This window comes from Callithrix jacchus, chromosome 7 (assembly GCF_049354715.1).
Source record: "Callithrix jacchus isolate 240 chromosome 7, calJac240_pri, whole genome shotgun sequence".
Classification (NCBI taxonomy): Eukaryota; Metazoa; Chordata; class Mammalia; order Primates; family Cebidae; genus Callithrix; species Callithrix jacchus.
The window spans coordinates 74,533,654-74,554,447 of record NC_133508.1 but is presented as its reverse complement, the minus strand read 5'-3'; the positions used below and the strand labels follow the sequence as shown (position 1 = coordinate 74,554,447).

Below are 20,794 nucleotides of genomic sequence, written 5' to 3'. Positions count from 1 at the left end.
CACAGTGGAGATTTTAAATTAGAGTCTGCTTTATTCCCATTATTGGTTGACAGATTCAGCCTGCTCTTTTGTATTTTAAGTAGAGACGGGGTTTCACCATATTGGCCAGGCTGATCTTGAACTCCTGACCTCGCAATCTGCCGGCCTCGACCTCCCAAAGTGCTGGGATTACAGACGTGAGCCACTGCGCCCAGCCAAAAAATATTTTTCTAAGCTTATTTTTGGTAATGAAAGTTGAATCTAATTCTTGAGCTGCATACTTATACAGGGTCTTTTCTTTTTTTTTGACACACAGTTTCGCTCTGTCACCCAAACTGGAGTTCACCTCCCAGGTTCAAGGGATTCACTTGCTCAACCTCCTGAGTAGCTGGGACTACAGGTGTGCACCACCACACCTGGCTGATTTTTGTATTTTTAGTAGAGATGGGTTTCGTCATGTTGGCCATGCTGGTCTGCATCTCCTGAGCTTAAGTGATTCACCCACCTTGGCCTCCCAAAGTGCTGAGATTATAGGTGTGAGCCACTGCACCCAGCTGAGGGATTTTTTTTTTCTTTTTTGAGATGAAGTCTCACTCTTTTGCCCAGGCTGGAGTGCAGTAGCACAGTCTTGGCTTATTGCAACCTCTGCCTCCCAGGTTTAAGTGATTCTCCTGCCTTAGCCTCCCGAGTAGCTGGGATTATAGACACCTGCCACCATGCCTGGCTAATTTTTTGTATTTTTAGTAGAGACAGGGTTTCACCATGTTGGCCAGGCTGGTTTTGAACTCCTGACCTCAGGCAATCCACCTGCCTTGGCCTTCCAAAGTGCTGGGATTACAGGTGTGAACCACTGTGCCCACCTAATTTTTGTATTTTTAGTACAGACAGGGTTTCACCATGTTGGCCAGGCTGGTTTTGAACTGACCTCAGGCAATCTACCTGCCTTGGCCTTCCAAAGTGCTGGGATTACAGGCATGAGCCGTTGCACCCGCCCAATTTTTGTATTTTTAGTAGAGACGGGGTTTCACCATGTTGGCCAGGCTGGTCATGAGTGCCTGACTTCAAGCGATCCTCCTGCCTCAGCTTCCCAAAGTGCTGGGATTACAAGCATGAGCCACCGCGCCTGGCCCATTTTCTTAATGCATGTTTTTTTCTAATTCTTACAACAACCCTAAAAAGTAATTGTTATTCTGAGTTTTTACAGATAAGGACCCAGAAAAGTTATGGTATGTGTCCACTCTCTCATAGTTGTAAGTAGCAGAGTCAGGATTTGGGCCCAGGTCTATCTACTGCAGAACTTGCTCTTCTATATCACATTTTTTTGTAGATTATAATGATGGAAATTTAAGTGCTCTTGATATGTCTTTCACCTTCTAGATGAGGTCATAGAGGAAGCCTCCATGCATTCTAAGAAATATTTCTGTCAGAGTCACGAGATGACAGAGCATTTGCTTTCACAGGATGTCATTTCTCGTGTTTATAATTTTTAATGCAGTGTGCAGTAACTGTTCCCAGATATAGGGAGCAAAGCAATGGATGAGAGAATCCTTGAGTGATAATGGCTTGTTTCTTTTTCTCAGAGACACTGAGAGGAACAAAGACATTGCTTTTCTAGAAGCCCAAATCTATGAATACGTAGAGATTCTCGGGGTAAGTGACTGCTGAAAGCGGAAAATTGGTGTAAAGTATGGGAGTTAAATGGCGAGGAACTCATGGAAGATATTTTTTTCTCTAGGTTCAAAAGAGTAATGGATAGGTAATAAACTAGTATGGCACAAAATAGAGGTCAGGGTACCAGGCTCTTGAGTAAGTTCGTATTCTGTTGTTAGATGATGCTCCCAAAGTTGCCCAATTCCCATAAGACCAGGCATGGGGAAGAGAGTCCCTTCTTAATATAATGTCTAGAATGTGCAGGCTTTTTGCCTGAGCTTCAGAAAATACTCGGGTGGCCCACAAAGCAGACACTTAAAGGGCAGGTAACATGCTACTCGCAGCAGCCTTTCAGTTATGACTTAGGAAAAGGCATTGACTTACATGTTCATAAGGTTGTGAGAAACTTAGTAGGGCTAGAGTATTAATAGTACAAAGCTGGCAGTGAATGTTCTCCTTCAATATTTCCGGACGAGCTGAAGTGTGGTTTGGGGTAGAAAAGGGCTTAGCCTGACCAAGATACTTATCTCAGAGAGAAAGTAGGGAGAGGAGTAGGAGGTAAATAAATCTCTTTCCAGGAAGAAAAGGCAGCACTGATCATCCAGAGAAGATGTTCAGTGTCTTTCCTCCAGAGACGCTGTGTGGAGTTTTTTTCTTTTTCTTTTTTCTTTTCTTTTTTTTGAGACAGAGTCTCGATTTGTCGCCCAGGCAATCTCGGCTCACTGCAATCTCCATCTCCCGGGTTCAAGTAATTCTTCTGCCTCAGCCTCCTGAGCAGCTGGAACTAAAGGCACACGCCATCACGCCCAACTCATTTTTTGTGTTTTTAGTAGAGGCGGGGTTTCACTATATTGGCCGGGCTGACCTCATGATCTACCCACCTCGGCCTCCCAAAGTGCTGGGATTACAAGCATGAGCCACTGAGCCTGGCCCAATTTTTAACTCTCAGAGCCTTTCCCTTTACATACACTCACATGGTCCTTCTGAGTCAGATGGCTCTGGGTCAGATAGCTTGTTTACATATTTTTTTGTTAATTGCCGTGGACATTTTCATTCTCCCCGTGTTTGAGGACCATCTATATAATAGCTGTAGAATTAGTCAGCTGCGATTCTGTTATGACTGCTTTCAGTAAAAGGCTAGCTAGACGGCCAGGCACAGTGGCTCACACCTATAATCCCAGCACTTTGGGAGGCCGAGGCGGGTGGATCACAAGGTCAAGAGATCGAGACCATCCTGGTCAACAAGGTGAAACCCCGTCTTTACTAAAAATACAAAAATTAGCTGGGCATGGTGGTGCGTGCCTGTAGTCCCAGCTACTCGGGAGGCTGAGGCAGGAGACTTGCTTGAACCGAGAAGTCGGAAATTGCGGTGAGCCAAGATCGTGCCATTGCACTCCAGTCTGGGTAACAACAGTGAAACTCTGTCTCAAAAAAAATAAATTAAAAAGGGCTAGCTGGACATTGAATATTAGAGAGACATATTCTTCACTATGAACTTGGGCTATGCTAGGCTGAGTTGCTAGTCTTGTAAAGGTGGCTAGGAGGCCACTGACAAAATCATGCCCTTGACATGAAGTTTGTCAACTCTCTCCCTTTTTTTTTTTTTGAGACAGAGTTTCACTCTGTCACCCAGGCTGGAGTGCCGTGGCGCAATCTCAGCTCACTACAACCTCCACCTCCTGGGTTCAAGCTGTTCTTCTGCCTCAGCCTCCCGAGTAGCTGGGACTACAGGCATGCCACCACACCTGGCTAATTTTTGTCTTTTTTAGTAGAGATGGGGTTTCACCATGTTGGACAGGCTGGCCTTGAGCTCCTGGCCTCAAGTGATCTGCCCACCTTGACCTCTGAAAGTGCTGGGATTACAGATGTGAGCCACCACACCTGGCCCTTTTTCTGAAACAGTGTCTCACTGTGTCACCCAGGCTGGGGTGCAGTGGCGTGATCTCAGCTCACTGCAACCTCCACCTCCCAGGTTCAAGTGATTCTTGTGCCTCAGCCTCCCCAGTCACTGGGACTACAGGTAGGTGCCACCACACCCGGTCAATTTTTGTATTTTTGGTAGAGACAGGGTTTTGCCGTGTTGGCCAGGCTGGTCTTGAATTCCTGGACTCAAGTGATCCTCTCGTCTTGGCCTCCCAAAGTGCTGGGGTTGCAGGTGGGATCTATCAGGGTTGGCTTCTCCCTCCTTTAAGGGCATTTTGCTTTCCCTGCCAGGAGACAGCACTATTGTCTTCAGAATTCCAGCCCGTCCTAGCCAAATACTTTACAGAAAGTTGCTTTCACTATGAACCGATAAAACTTTTTATTACACCATTTGTTGATGTCGGATTTTGGACATTATGTGAATTTTTTTGGTACAGTAAAATGACTGTACCAAGAGGCTGAATATGACATAGCCTCTTGCCCTTGAGAAACTAATTTTGTGGTTAAGGGAGACAAATAATTACAATATAATATGATACATACCTTAATACAGTGAGGTTGAGTTTTCTAAGTAGAAAGAGGGAGAAGAAAAAGTTCCTGGCGAGGAAACCGCAACCACAAAGATAAAACAGTATTAGTTAAAATTATGTGTTCATGAAATGAGAAATGTAGTGTGCCTGGAATATGGCTCGTGAGGGAGGGAATGGTGAGAGAAAACTTGAGAGACTTATGTTGGAAATTTGGACTTTGCCTTATAAGCAGTAGGAAGCCAATAGAAGTTTGCTGGGCGCGGTGGCTCACCCCTGTAATCCCAGCACTTTGGGAAACCGAGGTGGGTGGATCACGAGGTCAAGAGATCAAGACCATCCTGGTCAACATGGTGAAACCCTGTCTCTACTAAAAATACAAAAAATTAGTTGGGCGTGGTGGCGCGTGCCTGTAATCCCAGCTACTCAGGAGTCTGAGGCAGGAGAATTGCCTGAACCCAGGAGGCGGAGGTTGCGGTGAGCCGAGATCGCGCCATTGCACTCCAGCCTGGGTAACTAGAGCGAAACTCCGTCTCAAAAAAAAAAAAAAAAAAAGAAGAAGTTCTTTAAGTAGAATAGTGTGCCACAGATTTGGAATTTTTTTTAGACAGAGTCTCATGTCGCCCAGGCTGGGATGCAGTGGTGCAATATTGGCTCACTGCAACCTCCGCCTCCTGGGTTTAAGCAATTTTCCTGCCTCAGTCTCCCAAGTAGCTGAGATCACCCATGCCCGCCACTACTCCCGGCTAATTTTTTTTGTTTTGTTTTTCAAACTTTCACATTAGTTGCGTGAGAAGATAATTTTTGTATTTTTTAGTAGAGACGGGGTTTCACCATGTTGGCCAGGATGTTCTCAATCTCTTGACCTCGTAATCTGCCCACCTCAGCCTCCCAAAGTGCTGGGATTACAAGAGTGACCCAACACGCCCAGCCAATTTTTGTATTTTTAGTAGAGACGGGTTTTCACCATATTGGTCAGGCTGGTCTTGAACTCCTGACCTCAGGTGATCCACCTGCCTCAGCTTCCCAAAGTGTTGGGATTACAGGTGTGAGCCACTATGCCCGGCCACAGATTTGGATTTTTAAACAGATAAACCTGGTAGCAAAATGGAAATTGGACTGGAATGAGGAGAGACTCAAGGCAAGTTAGAATGTGGTCATGTTGGTGAGGAAAGGAGAAGTCCTGTGTAAGGAAATATTTTATATTTTTAAAATTTTATTATTAGTATTTTTTAGAGAAAGGTTCTTGCGGGCCAGGTGTGGTGGCTCACACCTGTAATCCAAGCACTTTGGAGGCCAAGGTGGGCGGATCACCTGATGTTGGGAGTTCAAGACCAGCCTGACCACCAACATGGTGAAACCCCGTCTTAAAAAAATAAATAAATAAATAAAAATTAAAAAAGAAAAAAGAGAAAGGTTCTTGCTCTGTCACCCAGGCTGGAATGCAATGGCGGGATCATAGCTCACTGCTTCCTCAAACTCCTGGGCTCAAACAGTCCTCCTGCCTCAGCCTCCTAAGTAGCTGGGACCACAGATACACACCACCATGCTTAGCTAATTTTTAATTATTTCGTAGAGACAGGGTCCCACTGTGTTGCCCAGGCTGATGTCAAACTCTTGGCTTCAAATGATTCTCCCACCTTAGCCTCTCAAATTGATGGGATTGCAGGTGTAAGCCAGGAAATATTTTAGAGTCAGAATAGATGAGACTGTTTTCTGTTGTTCTGTAATAGCCTCAGATGAGTAATTAAGCAAGTTATCTAAAACCTTAGACTTTTTTTTTTGGGATCAGGTAGGGCCTGCTGATAAGGAGTTCTGATATAAAGGCAAGATTTTCCTTTATTCTAGAAGAAAGAACCTTATCCTTGGAAGTAAGGGGTCAGCAACAGGAAATTTCCCCTTCTTATTCTGCACTTTTTTTTTGAGACAAGAGTTTCACTCTTGTTGCCAAGGCTGGAGTGCAGTGGTGTGATCTCAGCTCACAACAACCTGTACCTCCAAGGTTCAAGCAGTTCTGCTTTAGCGTCCTAAGTAGCCAGAATTATAGACATGCACCACCATGCCCGGCTAATTTTTTATTTTTAGTAAAGACAGGTTTTCTCTATGTTGGTCAGGCTGATTTCGAACTCATGACCTTAGGTGATCTGCCCGCCTCGGTCTCCCAAAGTGCTTGGGATTACAGATGTGAGCCACCACGCCTGGCCTCTTCTGCACTACTTTTTTCTGACTTTTCATTTATGGACCTGCCTTAGGAACAGCGACATCTCACGCATGAAAATGTACAACGCAAGCAAGCAAGGACAGGAGAAGAGCGAGAAGAGGAGGAAGAAGAGCAGATTAGTGAGAGTGAGAGTGAAGATGAAGAGAATGAGATCATTTACAACCCCAAAAACCTGCCGCTTGGCTGGGATGGCAAAGTAAGTCTCAGCACTACCACTTTCTCCCCATTCCCCATTTTGGAAGCAGATACAGAGTTGAGTAGGCTAACACTTCATGATGGTTTTGTTTTTTGTTTTTGTTTTTCTTTTTTAGCCCATTCCCTACTGGCTATATAAGCTTCATGGCCTAAATATCAACTACAACTGTGAGATTTGTGGAAACTACACCTACCGAGGGCCCAAAGCCTTCCAGCGACACTTTGCTGTAAGAAATTCAGAGCCATTTTTCCTGGGAATTGAAGTGAAAACATTAGACTTTTAGAGAAGAGAGTAGGAGCAGCCCATGTGGACCACTGGTGTCCAGAGCTGAAGGGAATCAGAAAAGGATAGTTTTAAAATCCAGCCCATGGCATTTGACTTTTGGCCCCAGTATTAGTGTTAATACCTGAGACAGTTTCTGGAGGAATTCTACCACTCTGCTCTTTGAACCTCATTTGGTTTTCTCTTGCCTGCTCTTAGACTTCTCTCTTTGTTTTTTGCTAACATTTTAGATCAATTTTGATTTGGTTATTTCTCTACCCCATTGCTAAAACTCAGGACTGAAAATGGAACTGACTGATCTCTTTTGGATCTTAAATGGGCCTTTGCCTCTTTGAGAAAACAAAGGGGCTGTTATTTATCAAGCTATTCTTGAGACGGTATTGTTCGGGTGGTGCTACTCTAAGTGGGCTCTCCTCTAACTGGACTCTACTTTCAGTTCTTAGACTTTGGAAAGAAATATTACAGAATGGAAAAGATTTATGCTAGACCAAGGATGATGAAATTTTTTTTTTTTTTTTTTTTTGAGACGGAGGTTCGCTCTTGTTACCCAGGCTGGAGTGCAATGGCACGATCTCGGCTCACCGCAACCTCCGCCTTCTGGGTTCAAGCAATTCTCCTGCCTCAGCCTCCCAAGTAGCTGGGACTACAGGCGCGCACCACCATGCCCAGCTAATTTTTGTATTTTTAGTAGAGACAGGGTTTCACCTTGTTGACCAGGATGGTCTCGGTCTCTTGACCTTGTGATCCACCCGCCTTGGCCTCCCAAAGTGCTGGGATTACAGGCTTGAGCCACCTCGCCCAGCCCAGGATGATGAATTTATATGAACTCCTCTCCCCATCTCTGAGTCATGCATATTACTAATTGATCCTGGGTCTTTTTTGCTGAGCCCATGAGTGAGTTCTGAATATTTCTCAGCACCACTTCCAATGATTGGAGTTGACATCCAGGTTAAAACCCACATGCCATTTACCATCCCTCAGCCAAAACTGCCATCATGTTTTACCACATCATTATGCCTAACAAAGATGATGCTGACCTGCCATTAGTAACCTGTATTCATGCAGGTGTTCAGAGTTGCTGGGGCTTTGGTAGGTTCTCCCGCAGTGTGGGACATATAGTTAGAGTTGTGATGTTTTCCTGTGATCCTCACCCAGAAATTTTACATGTAAGACTACTGTCTCTAGAATCTAGGTTTACAACACAGCCCAGTGAGGCAAACAGTGCAATGCTGTTTTGAAATACCAGCCTTTTGTCAGTCACAGCCAGCTGTTTACAAACATGAAACACAAGGAATGCTGCCTTTAGGTGGAGTCCTGGAAAGGGCCATGTTAGCATTTATGAGTAGAATGGAGTTAGTGCTCTGTGTTCAGCTATTCCCATTTCACATGGTCCTTTTGCATCTCTCTTCTCCCAGGAATGGCGTCATGCTCATGGCATGAGGTGTTTGGGCATCCCAAATACTGCCCACTTTGCTAATGTGACACAGATTGAAGATGCTGTCTCCTGTAAGTAAGGTTTATTTACTGTCTCCTAGGCCAGTACAAATGGCCTCTCCTTCAAGTCAGCATCCTAATAACCTGTGTATCTGGGATTAAAGGCAGTAGGTTGTAGATATGTAAAATCTAGGACAGTTGTATAATTATTGCATTTTTTATTTTTTTGAGACAGAGTCTCGCTATCTATCATCCAGGCTAGAGTGCAGTGGCATGATCTCAACTCACTGCAACCTCCGCCTCCCAGGCTCAAGTGATTCTCCTGCCTCAGTCTCTTGAGTAGCTGGTATGACAGGTACCCGTCACCACACCCAGCTAATTTTTTTATTTCTTAGTAGAGACAGGGATTCACCATGTTGACCTGGCTGGTCTCAAACTCCTGACCTCAGGTGACCTGCCTGCCTTGGTTTCCTAAAGTGCTGGAATTACAGGCATTAGCCACTACACCTGGCCTGGCTTTTTTTTCTTTTCAGTGGATCTATACATATTTCACTGTTGTCTGGTTAGACAGAATTAAGGTATTTTACCGCGTTGATTTATAGGAACTTTACTCTCAGTTGTTCTTAGCAGGCTGTTCAGCTGCCTGGGCATCTGGAACCTTGGGCTTCCAATTCTGTTGCCCAGGGTGGAGTGCCGTGGTGCAATCACAGCTTACTGCAATCTCTGCCTCTCAGGCTCAAGTGATCCTCCCACCTCAGATTCCCAAGTCGATGGGACTACAGGCATGTGCCACCATTCCTGGCTAGTTTTTGTATTTTTTTGTAGAGATGGTGTTTCACCGTGTTGCCCAGGCTTGTCTCAAAGTCCTGTACTCAAGCAGTCTGCCTGCCTTGGCGTCCTAAAGTGCTGGGATTGAGACGTCAGCCTCACCCAGCCTGCAACATGCTACAATTTCTCTGTCATTTGAAACTGTTTATAGTGACAGAGATTACTTTTTCAGCGGGATTGTGCTAAGATTCTTTTTTTTTTTTTTTTTTTTTTTTGAGTCAGAATCTCGCTCTGTCACCTACAGTGGGGTGGAGTAGTGTGATCTCGACTCACTGCAACCTCTGCCTCTGGGTTCAAGTGATTCTCCTGCCTCAGCCTCCTGAGTAGCTGGCATTACAGGTGCCTGCCACAGTGCCCAGCTACTTTTTTAATTTTTACTAGAGACGGGGTTTCACCATGTTGGTCAGGCTGGTCTCGAACTCCTAACTTTGTGATCCGCCTGCCTTGGCCTCCCAAAGTGCTGGGATTACAGGCATGAGCCACTGGGCCCAACTGCTGAGATTCTTTAGTTAATAACTTGTATAATTTCTTGACTTCTTATAACAAGGTAGGAAACCAAGTGCTTTAATTCTGAGTTTATTTTCCTTCTCTTTTTTTTTTTTTGTGACTGGATCTCCCCAGGTTGGAGTGCAGTGGTGTGATCACAACTCACTGCAGCCTTGACCTTTTGCATTCAAGCAATCCCCCCACCTCAACTTCCCAAGTAGCTTGGACTACAAGTGTGTGCCACTGTGCCCAGCTACTTTTTTTTTGTTTGTTTAGATGGGGTTTCCTTATGTTGCCCAGGCTGGTCTCAAACTCCTGGGCTGAAGTGATCCTCCCACACAAAATGCTGGGATTATAGGCATGAACCACTGCACCCAACCTTTTTGTTTTATTTTTATTTTATTTTATATTTGAGACGGAGTCTTGCTTGTCTTACCACCCAGGATGGAGTGCAGTGGCACGATCTCAGCTCACTGCAACCTCCACCTTCAGGGTTCAAGTGATTCTCCTTCCTCAGCCTCCCGAGTAGCTGGGATTAGAGGTGCCTGCCACCCTGCCCAGCTCATTTCTTTTTTAATTTTATTTATTTTAAAAATTGTTATATTTTTCTGTTCCAATTTTTTTTTTTTTTTTTTTTTTTAAATTTTGAGACAGAGTCTTGCTCTATCGCCAGGCTGGAGTGTAGTGGTGCAATCTCGGCTCACTGCAACCTTCGCCTCCTGGGTTCAAGCGATTCTTCCGCCTCAGTCTCCATAGTAGCTGGGACCACAGGCACGTGCCACCATGCCCGGCTATTTTTTATATTTTTAGTAGAGACGGGGTTTCACCATGTTGGCCACGATGGTCTCGATCTCTTGACCTTGTGATCTACCTGCCTCAGCCTCCCAAAGTGCTGGGATTACAGGCCTGGCCATGAATTTTTTTAAATGGATTCTCACTCTATTGCCCAGGCTGAAGTGCAGTGGCGCAGTCTCGGCTCACTGCAACCTCTGCTGCCCAGGTTAAAGCAGTTCTCCTGCCTCAGTAGCTGGGATTACAGGCACCTGCCACTGTGCCCAGCTAATTTTTGTATTTTTAGCAGAGACGGGTTTAACTATCTTGGCCGGGCTGGTCTTGAACTTCTGACCTCATGATCCACCCGCCTCGGCCTCCCAAAGTGCTGGGATTATAAGCGTGAGTCTTATAAAGCGCGCCCGGCCTAATTTTTATATTTTTAGTAGAGTTGGTATTTCGTCATGTTGCTCAGGCTGGTCTCAAACTCCTGACCTTGTGATCCACCTGCCTTGGCCTCCCACACTGCTGGGATAACATGCATGAGCCACCATGCTCAGTCTGTTTCATATTTTTATCTATTTTTAATTCTGATAGGGACATGTTATAATTAAATTTTATCTCTTGCATTTCCATCAGTTTTATATGTGTTTTTTGCATTAAGCTATAAAGCTCTATTGTAACCTTATTAATCAATCCCATTTTCTTTTTGAATTTTCTTTATCTGTGCATTGTTTGTTACCTTGTGATAGATCATTTCCTTAATCCTCAAAAGTTTTGGCAGCAAATGTTAGATTTTTGCTTTTTTTCCAAATATAAGGCTGAATAAGGTTGAGTATTTTTCTAACCCAGTCATCAGTATTCATTGTTAAATAGGTGAATTAAGCCATTTATACTCAGTGTATTAATTGATCTATTTGTATTTATCTCCTTTGCTGGTTTTGTTAGATTTGTTTATACTTCTCCTCTGTAGAGATTATATAGTAGACTTGAAACTTGATTTAGACAGGTTTTATTATGTATGTATGTATTTATGTCTAGTCCTTGATTCAGTATAGACAGCTATGTTTCTAACATTTTAGCATAACATTTTAATGTTTTAGCAAGTAGTTTATTTCTACTGATTCTTATTATCTATTATTGTCTATTATCAGCATATATTATTTGTTTGAATTATGTACAAAAAGTGATTATATCGTTATGGTGTAAAGTACTGTACATATATACTTTCTTATTATCATGATTTACTCGAGTTTAACCTCTCTATCACTATTCTTACCATCTTGTTTATAAAAACAAGATGCTTTTAAATTCCCATCATCTTTTGTCATGAGCTTTACACTTAGGACAGGACTTGGTTAATAGATTCTGTCAGGTTCTTTATGGTTTGATATGTTCTGCTTCTAGGGTAAAGTTGGGTCAAAACCTTATTTCTAATACAGTTTCATGTGATTAAGAATGCAGACTCTGGAGAATCAACCTGTTGGGGTTCAAGTCAGTGACTCTGCCACTTACTAAGTGGGACCCTGCACAGGTTACTTCCCCTAGTGCCTCCGTTTCCATATCTAAGATGTAGATGGTAATAATACACCTAACTCACAGAATTGTCTTGAAGTTTAAATGAGATGATATAGGCAGAGCATTTATAACTTAGGCTGACATAACATAGTATGCAGTCAGTGACTAAGTGTTAGCTGTCATCAGCATCATTTTCGCTTCTGAGCTCTTCTGCAGAGTCTGAGGAATAAGATCCAAAGTCACCTTTATCTTTTCATTTTAATATTACTAGTCTAATTTATCAAGTGCCAGCTGTATTTCTCAGGTAAATGAGAAGTTAGGTAACTTTTTCCAAGGTCATATAACTTGAAAGAGGGAAAAGCCAGGGATCAAACTCATGTGTGTCTTAAAACAGTCTTTCCTTGGCCGGGTGCGGTGGCTCAAGCCTGTAATCCCAGCACTTTGGGAGGCCGAGGCGGGTGGATCACAAGGTCAAGAGATCGAGACCATCCTGGTCAACATGGTGAAACCCTGTCTCTACTAAAAAAATATACAAAAAATTAGCTGGGCATGGTGGCGCGTGCCTGTAATCCCAGCTACTCAGGAGGCTGAGGCAGGAGAATTGCCTGGACCCAGGAGGCGGAGGTTGCCGTGAGCCGAGATCGTGCCATTGCACTCCAGCCTGGGTAACAAGCGCGAAACTCCGTCTCAAAAAAAAAACAAAAACAAAAAAAACAGTCTTTTCTTTTTGTACAACGCCATACTGACTTCTTTGAAATCACTATCATCTAGTAGATTTGTAAAGGGTTGGTCATTAAGAGACTTTCTAAAAGAAATTGTTTTCTCTTAGCCATATAGAGTTGTATTATTTATTTATTTATTTTTAGATTATTATTAGCAGGTTCATGATTCTTCAGTTGTATTACTTTCAGAATTTATCTCCTTATTCAGCTGTCTAGGTTAATCAGTTTCTCCCTATGTATGTTGTTATTGCTACTGCTTTAATTGCATTATTTCTTTCTTTTTTTTTTCTTTTTTTTTTGAGACGGAGTTTCGCTCTTGTTACCCGGGCTGGAGTGCAGTGGCACGATCTCAGCTCACCGCAACCTCCACCCCCTGGGTTCAGGCAATTCTCCTGCCTCAGCCTCCTGAGTAGCTGGGATTACAGGCACGCGCCACCATGCCCAGCTAACTTTTTGTATTTTTAGTAGAGACGGGGTTTCACCATGTTGACCTGGATGGTCTCGATCACTTGACCTTGTGATCCACCCGCCTCGGCCTCCCAAAGTGCTGAGATTACAGGTTTGAGCCACCGTGCCCGGCCAATTGTATTATTTCTACCCATCATGGCTTCCCTTGATCTTTTTAGGTTCACCACATAGCATTTGTAGTTTTATTTCTACCTCAATTTCTACTGCACCCACACGTAGCCCCTGTCTTCTCTCTCTCTTTTTTTTTTTCCTGAGACTGGGACTCACTCTGTCGCCTAGGCTGGAATGCAATAGCGTGATCTCTGCACACTCCAATATCCACCTCCTGGGTTCAAGCAATTCTCCTGTCTCAGTCTCCCTAGTGACTGTGACTTTGCCTGGCTAATTTTTTTGTATTTTAGTAGAGATGGGTTTTACTGTGTTGCCCAGGCTGGTCTCGAACTTCTGAGCTCAGGCATTCCACCTGCCTTGACTTTCCCAAAGTGCTAGGATTACAGGGGTGAGCCACCATGCCCGGCCGAAGTGATTTTTTTTTTTTACACTTACATGGAGGATTTTACTTATAAATTTATTATGTTAATTATTCCATTGGTTTAGATTTATGATTTTTTTTTTTGAGACGAAGTCTGGCTCTGTTGTCAGGCTAGAGTGCAGTGGCATTATCTCTGCTCACTGCAATCTCTGCCTCCCAGGTTCAAACGATTCTCCTGTCTCAGCCTCCCAAGTAGGTGGGACTACAGGCATGTGCTACCACACTCAGCTAATTTTTGTATTTTTTAGTAGAGATGGGGTTTTACTGTGTTGGCCAGGATGGTCTCCATCTCTTGACCTTGTGATCCTCCCACCTCGGCCTCCGAAAGTGCTGGGATTACTGGTGTGAGCCACCTCGCCTGGCCTGATTTTTTTTTTTTTTTTTTTTAATTCTCCAAAAGCTAAGAAAGAGCCCTCTGAAATTGCTACCAGAAATCCCCATTTAGGTGATAGGTTGCACTTAGGAATTTTTTTTCCTTTTTTTGAGACAGAGTCTTACTCTGTCACCAGGCTGAATTCTTGGTTAGATTCTTGAAGGGCTTTGATAAAGAAGATGACAGAGTCCTGCCCTGTCACATAGTAAGCACATGATAATGTCTCCATTCTTTCCTGATGTGCATATGATCTGGGCTTGAAGACTTCATTAATTTAAAGCAATTAGCAAGGAAGGAAAAGATGATTAGTTGAGCACACCTATGTGTCAGGTGCAGAGCTAAGCATTTTATCATATATTGTTTCATTCACTATTCACCCATCTTAGGCATCAACTATCTCTCTTCTAGTTTTGTCAAGTTTAAATTATTCTACTTGATGGAAAAGGTGAAAGCACAGGAATCAAGTTCTGTTTTCTCATCATCTATTGATATTTTATTATCTTCCCTCTCTGGCAGTGGACCTGTCTTATGTATTCCATGTAGCCATTTGTTCTAAGAGTTCACCTTCTTAGAATCATAATTTAAGATTCAAGTTGTTCTTTACCTGGTTTTATATTTTTTTTTTCTTAAGTATACATGTCTGATCATTCCCTCTGAATCTATGATGGTTTTTTCAGATGTCTTTACCTTTTCTCCTTCATAGAGATTGCTATTAAACCGTTAGAATTTTTATATTATGAAATATATGAATATAAATATTAAATATTAAGAAAGTAAGGTCACTTTCTCCCATTCTCATAGGTTGTTCCACATTAATCCCCTTCAAGAGTATCAGTTCTGTTCTTGGAGGTCTTTGGTTGTATTTGATCCAACTTTTACAGCAAAGCAAGATCACGACAAATTTTGCAGTGGAAGGGGCTTTGTCTGTAGGTGGTCCAGAACCCAAGTTCTGGTTTGGGGTAGGCAAGAATCTCAAAGGCAGTGTCTTGCAGGGAGCATCCTAATGGCAGGGAAGGAGGATTATAACAGTGGATACCTGACAGATGTTCAGTCCATCCTGATTGCTGTTCATTTCTCATCCTGCAGTGTGGGCCAAACTGAAATTGCAGAAGGCTTCAGAACGATGGCAGCCTGACACTGAGGTGGGTACTAATATGGATGGTGTTGGGGATAGTGTCAAGTGATAGAGATCTCCCTCACCATGTAGAAGGGAGGTGCAAAATGATCCAGGCAAATTCTCTGCAAATACTAGAATAGAATAGAATGGTGTACTGCAGCAGTGAGTATATAATGTGACAATAACTGTAAATTGACTTTTCCTTTTTTTTTTTGACATGGAGTCTCTCAGTCACCTAGGCTGGAGTGTAGTGGCGCAGTGTTGGCTCACTACAACTTCCACCTCCCAGGTTCCAGCAATTCTCCTGCCTCTGCCTCCCGAGTAGCTGGGCGCCTGCCACCACACTCAGCTAATCTTTGTATTTTTAGTAGAGACAGTGTTTCGACATGTTGGCCAGACTGGTCTTGAACTCCTCACATCAGGTGATCCATTCACCTCGGCCTTCCAGAGTGCTGGAATTACAGGCGTGAGCCACCACACCCAGCCTTAAATTGACTCTTGACATGTAAGCCTAATTTATTTGTTATATTTGTCAGACTTAATTATTATTTTAAAATATGGAATGCTTCATAGATTTCCATGTCATCCTTGCACAAGGGCCATGCTACTCATCTCTGTATCATTCTAATTTTAGTATATGTGCTACCAAAGGAAGCACTGTCAGACTTTATTTACTTTTTTTTTTTTTTTTTTTGAGATGGAGTTTCGCTCTTGTTACCCAGGCTGGAGTGCAATGGCGCGATCTCGGCTCACCGCAACCTCCGCCTCCTGGGTTCAAGCAATTCTCCTGCCTCAGCCTCCTGAGTAGCTGGGACTACTGGCATGTGCCACTGTGCCCAGCTAATTTTTTGTATTTTTAGTAGAGACGGGGTTTCACCATGTTGACCAGGATGGTCTTGATCTCTTGACCTCGTGATCCACCTGCCTCGGCCTCCCAAAGTGCTGGGATTACAGGCTTGAGCCACCGTGCCCGGCCTATTTACTTTTTTTGAGACAGGATCTGGCTCTGTCACCTAGGCTGGAGTGCAGTAGCATGATCTCGGCTCACTATAACCTCTGCCTCCTGGGCTCAAGCCATCCTCCCACCACAGCCTCCCAAGTAGCTGGGACTACAGGTGTATGCCACCGCACTCAGCTAGTTTTTATGTTTTTTGCAGAGACCTGGGTTTCGCCATGTTGCTTAGGCTGGTCTCAAACTCCTGAGCTCAAGTGATCCGCCCACCTCAGCCTCCCACTTATTATAGGCATGAGCTATCACACCAGGCCAGTACTGTCAGACTTTAAATCCATGTCTGAAGACAGGTTGTAGGCTGGCATGTTGTTCACAGTAGTAATCCTAGCACTTGAGGAGGCCAGAGCAGGAGGATCACTTGAGGCCAGGAGTTTAAAACTAGCCTGAGCAACATAGTGAAATTTTGTATCTACAAAAAAAAAGTTAAAAGATTAGGCCAAGTGCGGTGGCTTACAGTTGTAATCCCAGCACTTTGGGAGGCTGAGGCGGGCAAATCATTTGAGGCCAGGAGTTCAAGACCAGCTTGGCCAACATGGAGAAACTCTGTCTCTACTAAAAATACAAAAATAAGCAGATGTGGCACGTGCCTGTAGTTCCAGCTACTTGGGAGGCCTAAGCATGAGTATTGCTTAAACCCGGGAGGTGAAGGTTGCATGAGCCAAGATTGTGCTGCTGCACTCCAGCCTGGGTGACAGAGCAAAAAGACTCTGTCTCAAAAAAAAGAAACAATTAGCCACATGTGGCAATGCATGCTTATAGTCCCAGCTAATTGGGAGACTGAGGCAGGAGGAGTTATTCTTCCATTCAAATTTTGAAATGGGCCAGGTGCAGCAGCTCATGCCTGTAATCATATCACTTTGGGAGCACTATACAGGCAGATCGCTTGAGCCCAAGAGTTGGAGAACAGCCTGAGCAACATGGTGAAACCATGTCTCTACAACCTGGGAGGTGGAGGTTGCAGTGAGCCGAGATCATGCCACTGCACTCCAGTCTGGGTGACAAAGCAGACCAAGACTTTGTCTCAAAAATTAATAAATGTCGAGATTGTCCCACTGTACTCCAGCCTGGCTGACAGAGCAGAGCAAGACTTTGTCTCAAAAATAAGTAGAATAGAATAGGATAGGATAGAATAGAATCAAGCAGAATTGCTCTGGACATGGAGAAGCTCAGACTTTTTGGTCTCTCTTTTACCCCCTGCAGTGGTCTTTGGGCAGAAACCTGGGATTCTTGGGAACCATTTGCCAAACTGCTGTTGTAGGTCAGCCTTTCTTAACCAGGGTTCCTTATCTTAAACACAAAAAGAAAGCTAAATGAACTATTTTCTCAGATACCCTAAAGATGGGTCACGACTGATACCATTCTAGATGTCTAGGAGAGAAGTTAATTCATTGCACACAGTGGCTGCTTTTGGGCAGTGGGGCTTAATTCTCTTGTGGAACCCCAGTTTAGAAAGGCTGTCTTAGATGAATTCCAATCTTAGTGTACCAGAGTATGCCATGGAAGCAGGTCAGGATGAGCTCAGGTACCTAGAGATTGGTTCCAAACATTTCTTTTAGGAGATGTATCTAACAAAATGTACCCCTTCCTTTTCAGGAAGAATATGAAGACTCGAGTGGGAATGTTGTGAATAAGAAGACATATGAGGATCTGAAAAGACAAGGACTGCTCTAGTGTTCAGGGATGTAGCTCAGCTTTTTGGCCAGTCCAGGCTTCCCTAAGATCTGCTTTTTCTATTTCTCCCAACCAAATCCTCTTAAAGACCCTTTGCTATGTAGTCTCATGGTGTAGCATGCATCTTGTAGAAACAAGGCATGCTGGCAGATTGCAGGGTTGGGATGTGTTTTATCTGTTTTATATTAAAAAAGATTCTGCCAGAAAATAAAACCAGGCCTTGTTCTGAAGCCCAGGGTTATGGACCAACTCAGTGCTTCAGGTCTTAATGCCTCCATACCTCTTTCTTACCAACTTTAGTAGTAGCTGAGATTTAATGGGCACCTGTTAGGCTACACATCATGTTAGGTAAATCTTACCTGACCTCTTTTCCCATCCTCCTTTGTTGCTACTTTCTGAATGTGTATTATCCCAGGATGAGGTCTGCTATCAGCTTAGTTAGCCACTGATGGAAATACTAGGGAAAGACTAGGAGGGCGAGCCAGGGCTTCTACTTATAAGCTAAGTGTGGCACCAAGGTTTGCCTTTTGTATTTGCATAAAGAAAGGAATTGGAGCTGGGTGTGGTGGCTTGTGCCTGTAGTCCTAATTACTTGGGAGGCTGAGGCAGGAGGGTTGCTTGAGATCAGCCTAGGTAACATAGTGAGACCCTGTCTCATTTAAAAAAAAAAAAGGTAGGCATGGTGGCACACACTGTAGTCCCAGCTACTCAGGAGGCTGAGGTTAGAGTATCCTTTGAGCCTAGGAGTTTGAGACGAGCCTGGGTGATATTGTGAGGCCCCATCTCAAAAAAAAAAAAAAAAAATTAGCTGGCTGTTTGGAATGGGCCTGCAGCCCAATATGCAATGCAACTAGGACCAGCAGTGACTTCACCACCTGCTTGCTAGGTCAGAATGAGAGACTTTGGTGGGTCTGTCTACCTGTTTCTTCTACAGGATCCCCAGACTATAAAAGTAGTGAATATTCACATGCTCTCCAAGCCCAGGTAGCCATGGTAGAGTTGAGTAGAGTTGAGCAGCTCTCCCAGGATCCAAATCTGTTGTTTGAAATGGAAAGTACTAGGGCAGCCGGGAAGGCCCTGATCTACCTTAAAAGCACAGTCCTCTGAAAGTAGGCCTGCTGCAGGACAGGATCCCCCAGAGGCCCCATTTGCCTCTCAACACTCAGGCTTTCAATTGTTTTTTAATAAATCTATTTTTTTAAAAAATGATACTTATATTATAGATTTATATCTTATTTTTCTAAAAACCCGCCAGGGACCAATGCTGAACTTGCCCCATGCAGAGGCAGGCTGGCTGATAACGTATCTACTTTTAAAAATCCCAACTCATGGCCGGGCACGATGGCTCACACCTGTAATCCCAGCACTTTGGGAGGCCAAGGCGGGTGGATCACCTGAGGTCAGGAGTTTGAGACCAGCCTGGCCAACAGTGTGAGACCCCATCTCCACTAAAAATACAAAAATTAGCTGGGTGTGCTGGCGGATGCCTGCAATCCCAGCTACTTGGGACGCTGAGGCTGGAGAATCACTTGAATCCAGGAGGCACAGGTTGCAGTGACTGAAGATGATGTCATTGCACTCCAACCTAAGTGACATGAGCAAAACTCTCTCAGATGAAAAATAAAGTAAATCCTAACTCAGGCCAGGCGCCACTTTGGGTGGCCAAGGCTGGCAGATTACTTGAGGTCAGGAATTCAAGACCAGCCTGGCCAACATGGCAAAACCCTGTCTCTACTAAAAATTTTAAAAATTAGCCGGGGATGGTGGCATGCACACGTAGTCCCACCTACTCAGGAGGCTAAGGCGGGAGGATCACTTGAACCTGGGAGGCGGAGGTTGCAGTGAGCTAATATCATGCTACTACACTCCAACCTAGTTGACAGAGCAAACCCTATCTCAAAATCCCAACTTGAACTAGCCTGCTGCCTCACACTAATCTTTTGCCCTAGTCATTTCCATGGCAGTAAAGTTTCACCACTCCCACCTCAGTGGCACTTTAGGTTGGTATTTTCCTTCCTGTTTCGACCCATCCCTGTGCAACTCATATCCCCTGTGCCTTCACTCCTTCAAGACTCCAGTTGGACAACCTCTCCAGGGCCTGAGCTAGAAGCAGAGTGAGTGGATAATTAAACCTAATTGAGCCAACTAGAAACACTGATTAGTGGACCCTGGCCCAAGGTGCAAGGAGACATTGCCATTTGAGAAGAGAGTTAAAACCTTGGAATGGGAAATGTGCAGAGAAGATGGCCCTTCAGACTGCTCGCCGGAACAGTGGCTGCGTTGGGCTACGAAGCAACGCACCTGTTGCTTTCCAGCTTTTGGGAGTCCTCAAAGCCCTGTCTTGAGTGGGTACCTGGGACTCCAGGGTTAATGGGCTCTCCCTCTACAGTGTGGAGAGGAGGTAGGACCAGGTTCTGAGGAGTCCTGCCATCCCCTTGCCCAGTAACTGAAGTCATCATGTGAACTCTGCCAGAAGAGCCTAGGAGGGAACCTGGGGCTTAATTGTCACTGCAGAAGTTTATTTGTTACCTTCATTGATTCAGGGTTTTTTCCATATGCCAGGCACAGCTAGATCCAACCTTGAAAAAGTGGAGGCAGAAGCCTCTGGGACTGCAGGAAAAGCCATATGGCCAGCTCCATCCAGCTGCAAGGGACACAGGCAAACCACGTCAGAATTGGTTCTCCGAGGCGATTCCTTCAGGTTTGGACTCCATAGGGTTGGCCAAAGGAAGAAGAGAATTTCAATCGAACACCTGCCTTGGCCTCCCAAAGGGCCAAGATTTCTGGCATGAGCCACTGCCCAGCCAAGAATCTATCTTAGACACGGAGTTGGAAACATCCATCCCTCCTACCCGGAGATGGAGTCTTGCTCTCCTGCCCAGGCTGGAGTGCAGTGGCCTGATCTCAGCTCACTGCAACCTCTGCCTCCCAGGTTCAGTGATTCTCCTGCCTCAGCTTCCCAAGTAGCTGGGATTACAGATGTGTGCCACTAAGGCCAGCTAAGTTTTTTGTATTGGTAGAGACGAGGGTTTCACCATGTTGGCCAGGCTGGTCTTGAACTCCTGACCTCATCATCCATCTGCC

General features: G+C 44.4%; 1 protein-coding gene and 1 non-coding gene across 4 annotated transcripts in view; one reads left to right on the top strand and one right to left on the bottom strand.

The window, feature by feature from the left end:
- The window catches only part of SF3A3 (splicing factor 3a subunit 3), a 29,712-nt gene extending 11,789 nt beyond the window's left edge, over window positions 1-17,923 (top strand). For all 3 annotated transcript variants that reach the window (XM_017974575.4, XM_002750627.6, XM_078331277.1), the window contains 6 exons: window positions 1,560-1,629; window positions 6,332-6,496; window positions 6,612-6,722; window positions 8,194-8,284; window positions 14,997-15,052; window positions 17,633-17,923. In XM_017974575.4, the coding sequence (XP_017830064.1) occupies window positions 1,560-1,629; window positions 6,332-6,496; window positions 6,612-6,722; window positions 8,194-8,284; window positions 14,997-15,052; window positions 17,633-17,710 (571 nt within the window). In that variant the 3' untranslated portion in view covers window positions 17,711-17,923. The remainder of the gene's footprint in view (window positions 1-1,559; window positions 1,630-6,331; window positions 6,497-6,611; window positions 6,723-8,193; window positions 8,285-14,996; window positions 15,053-17,632) is intronic.
- LOC118143361 (U6 spliceosomal RNA) lies at window positions 15,579-15,685 on the bottom strand. Its single transcript, XR_004727588.1, has one exon. It is a non-coding gene; the product is annotated as a U6 spliceosomal RNA (small nuclear RNA).
- Window positions 17,924-20,794: the final 2,871 nt, after the last annotated feature.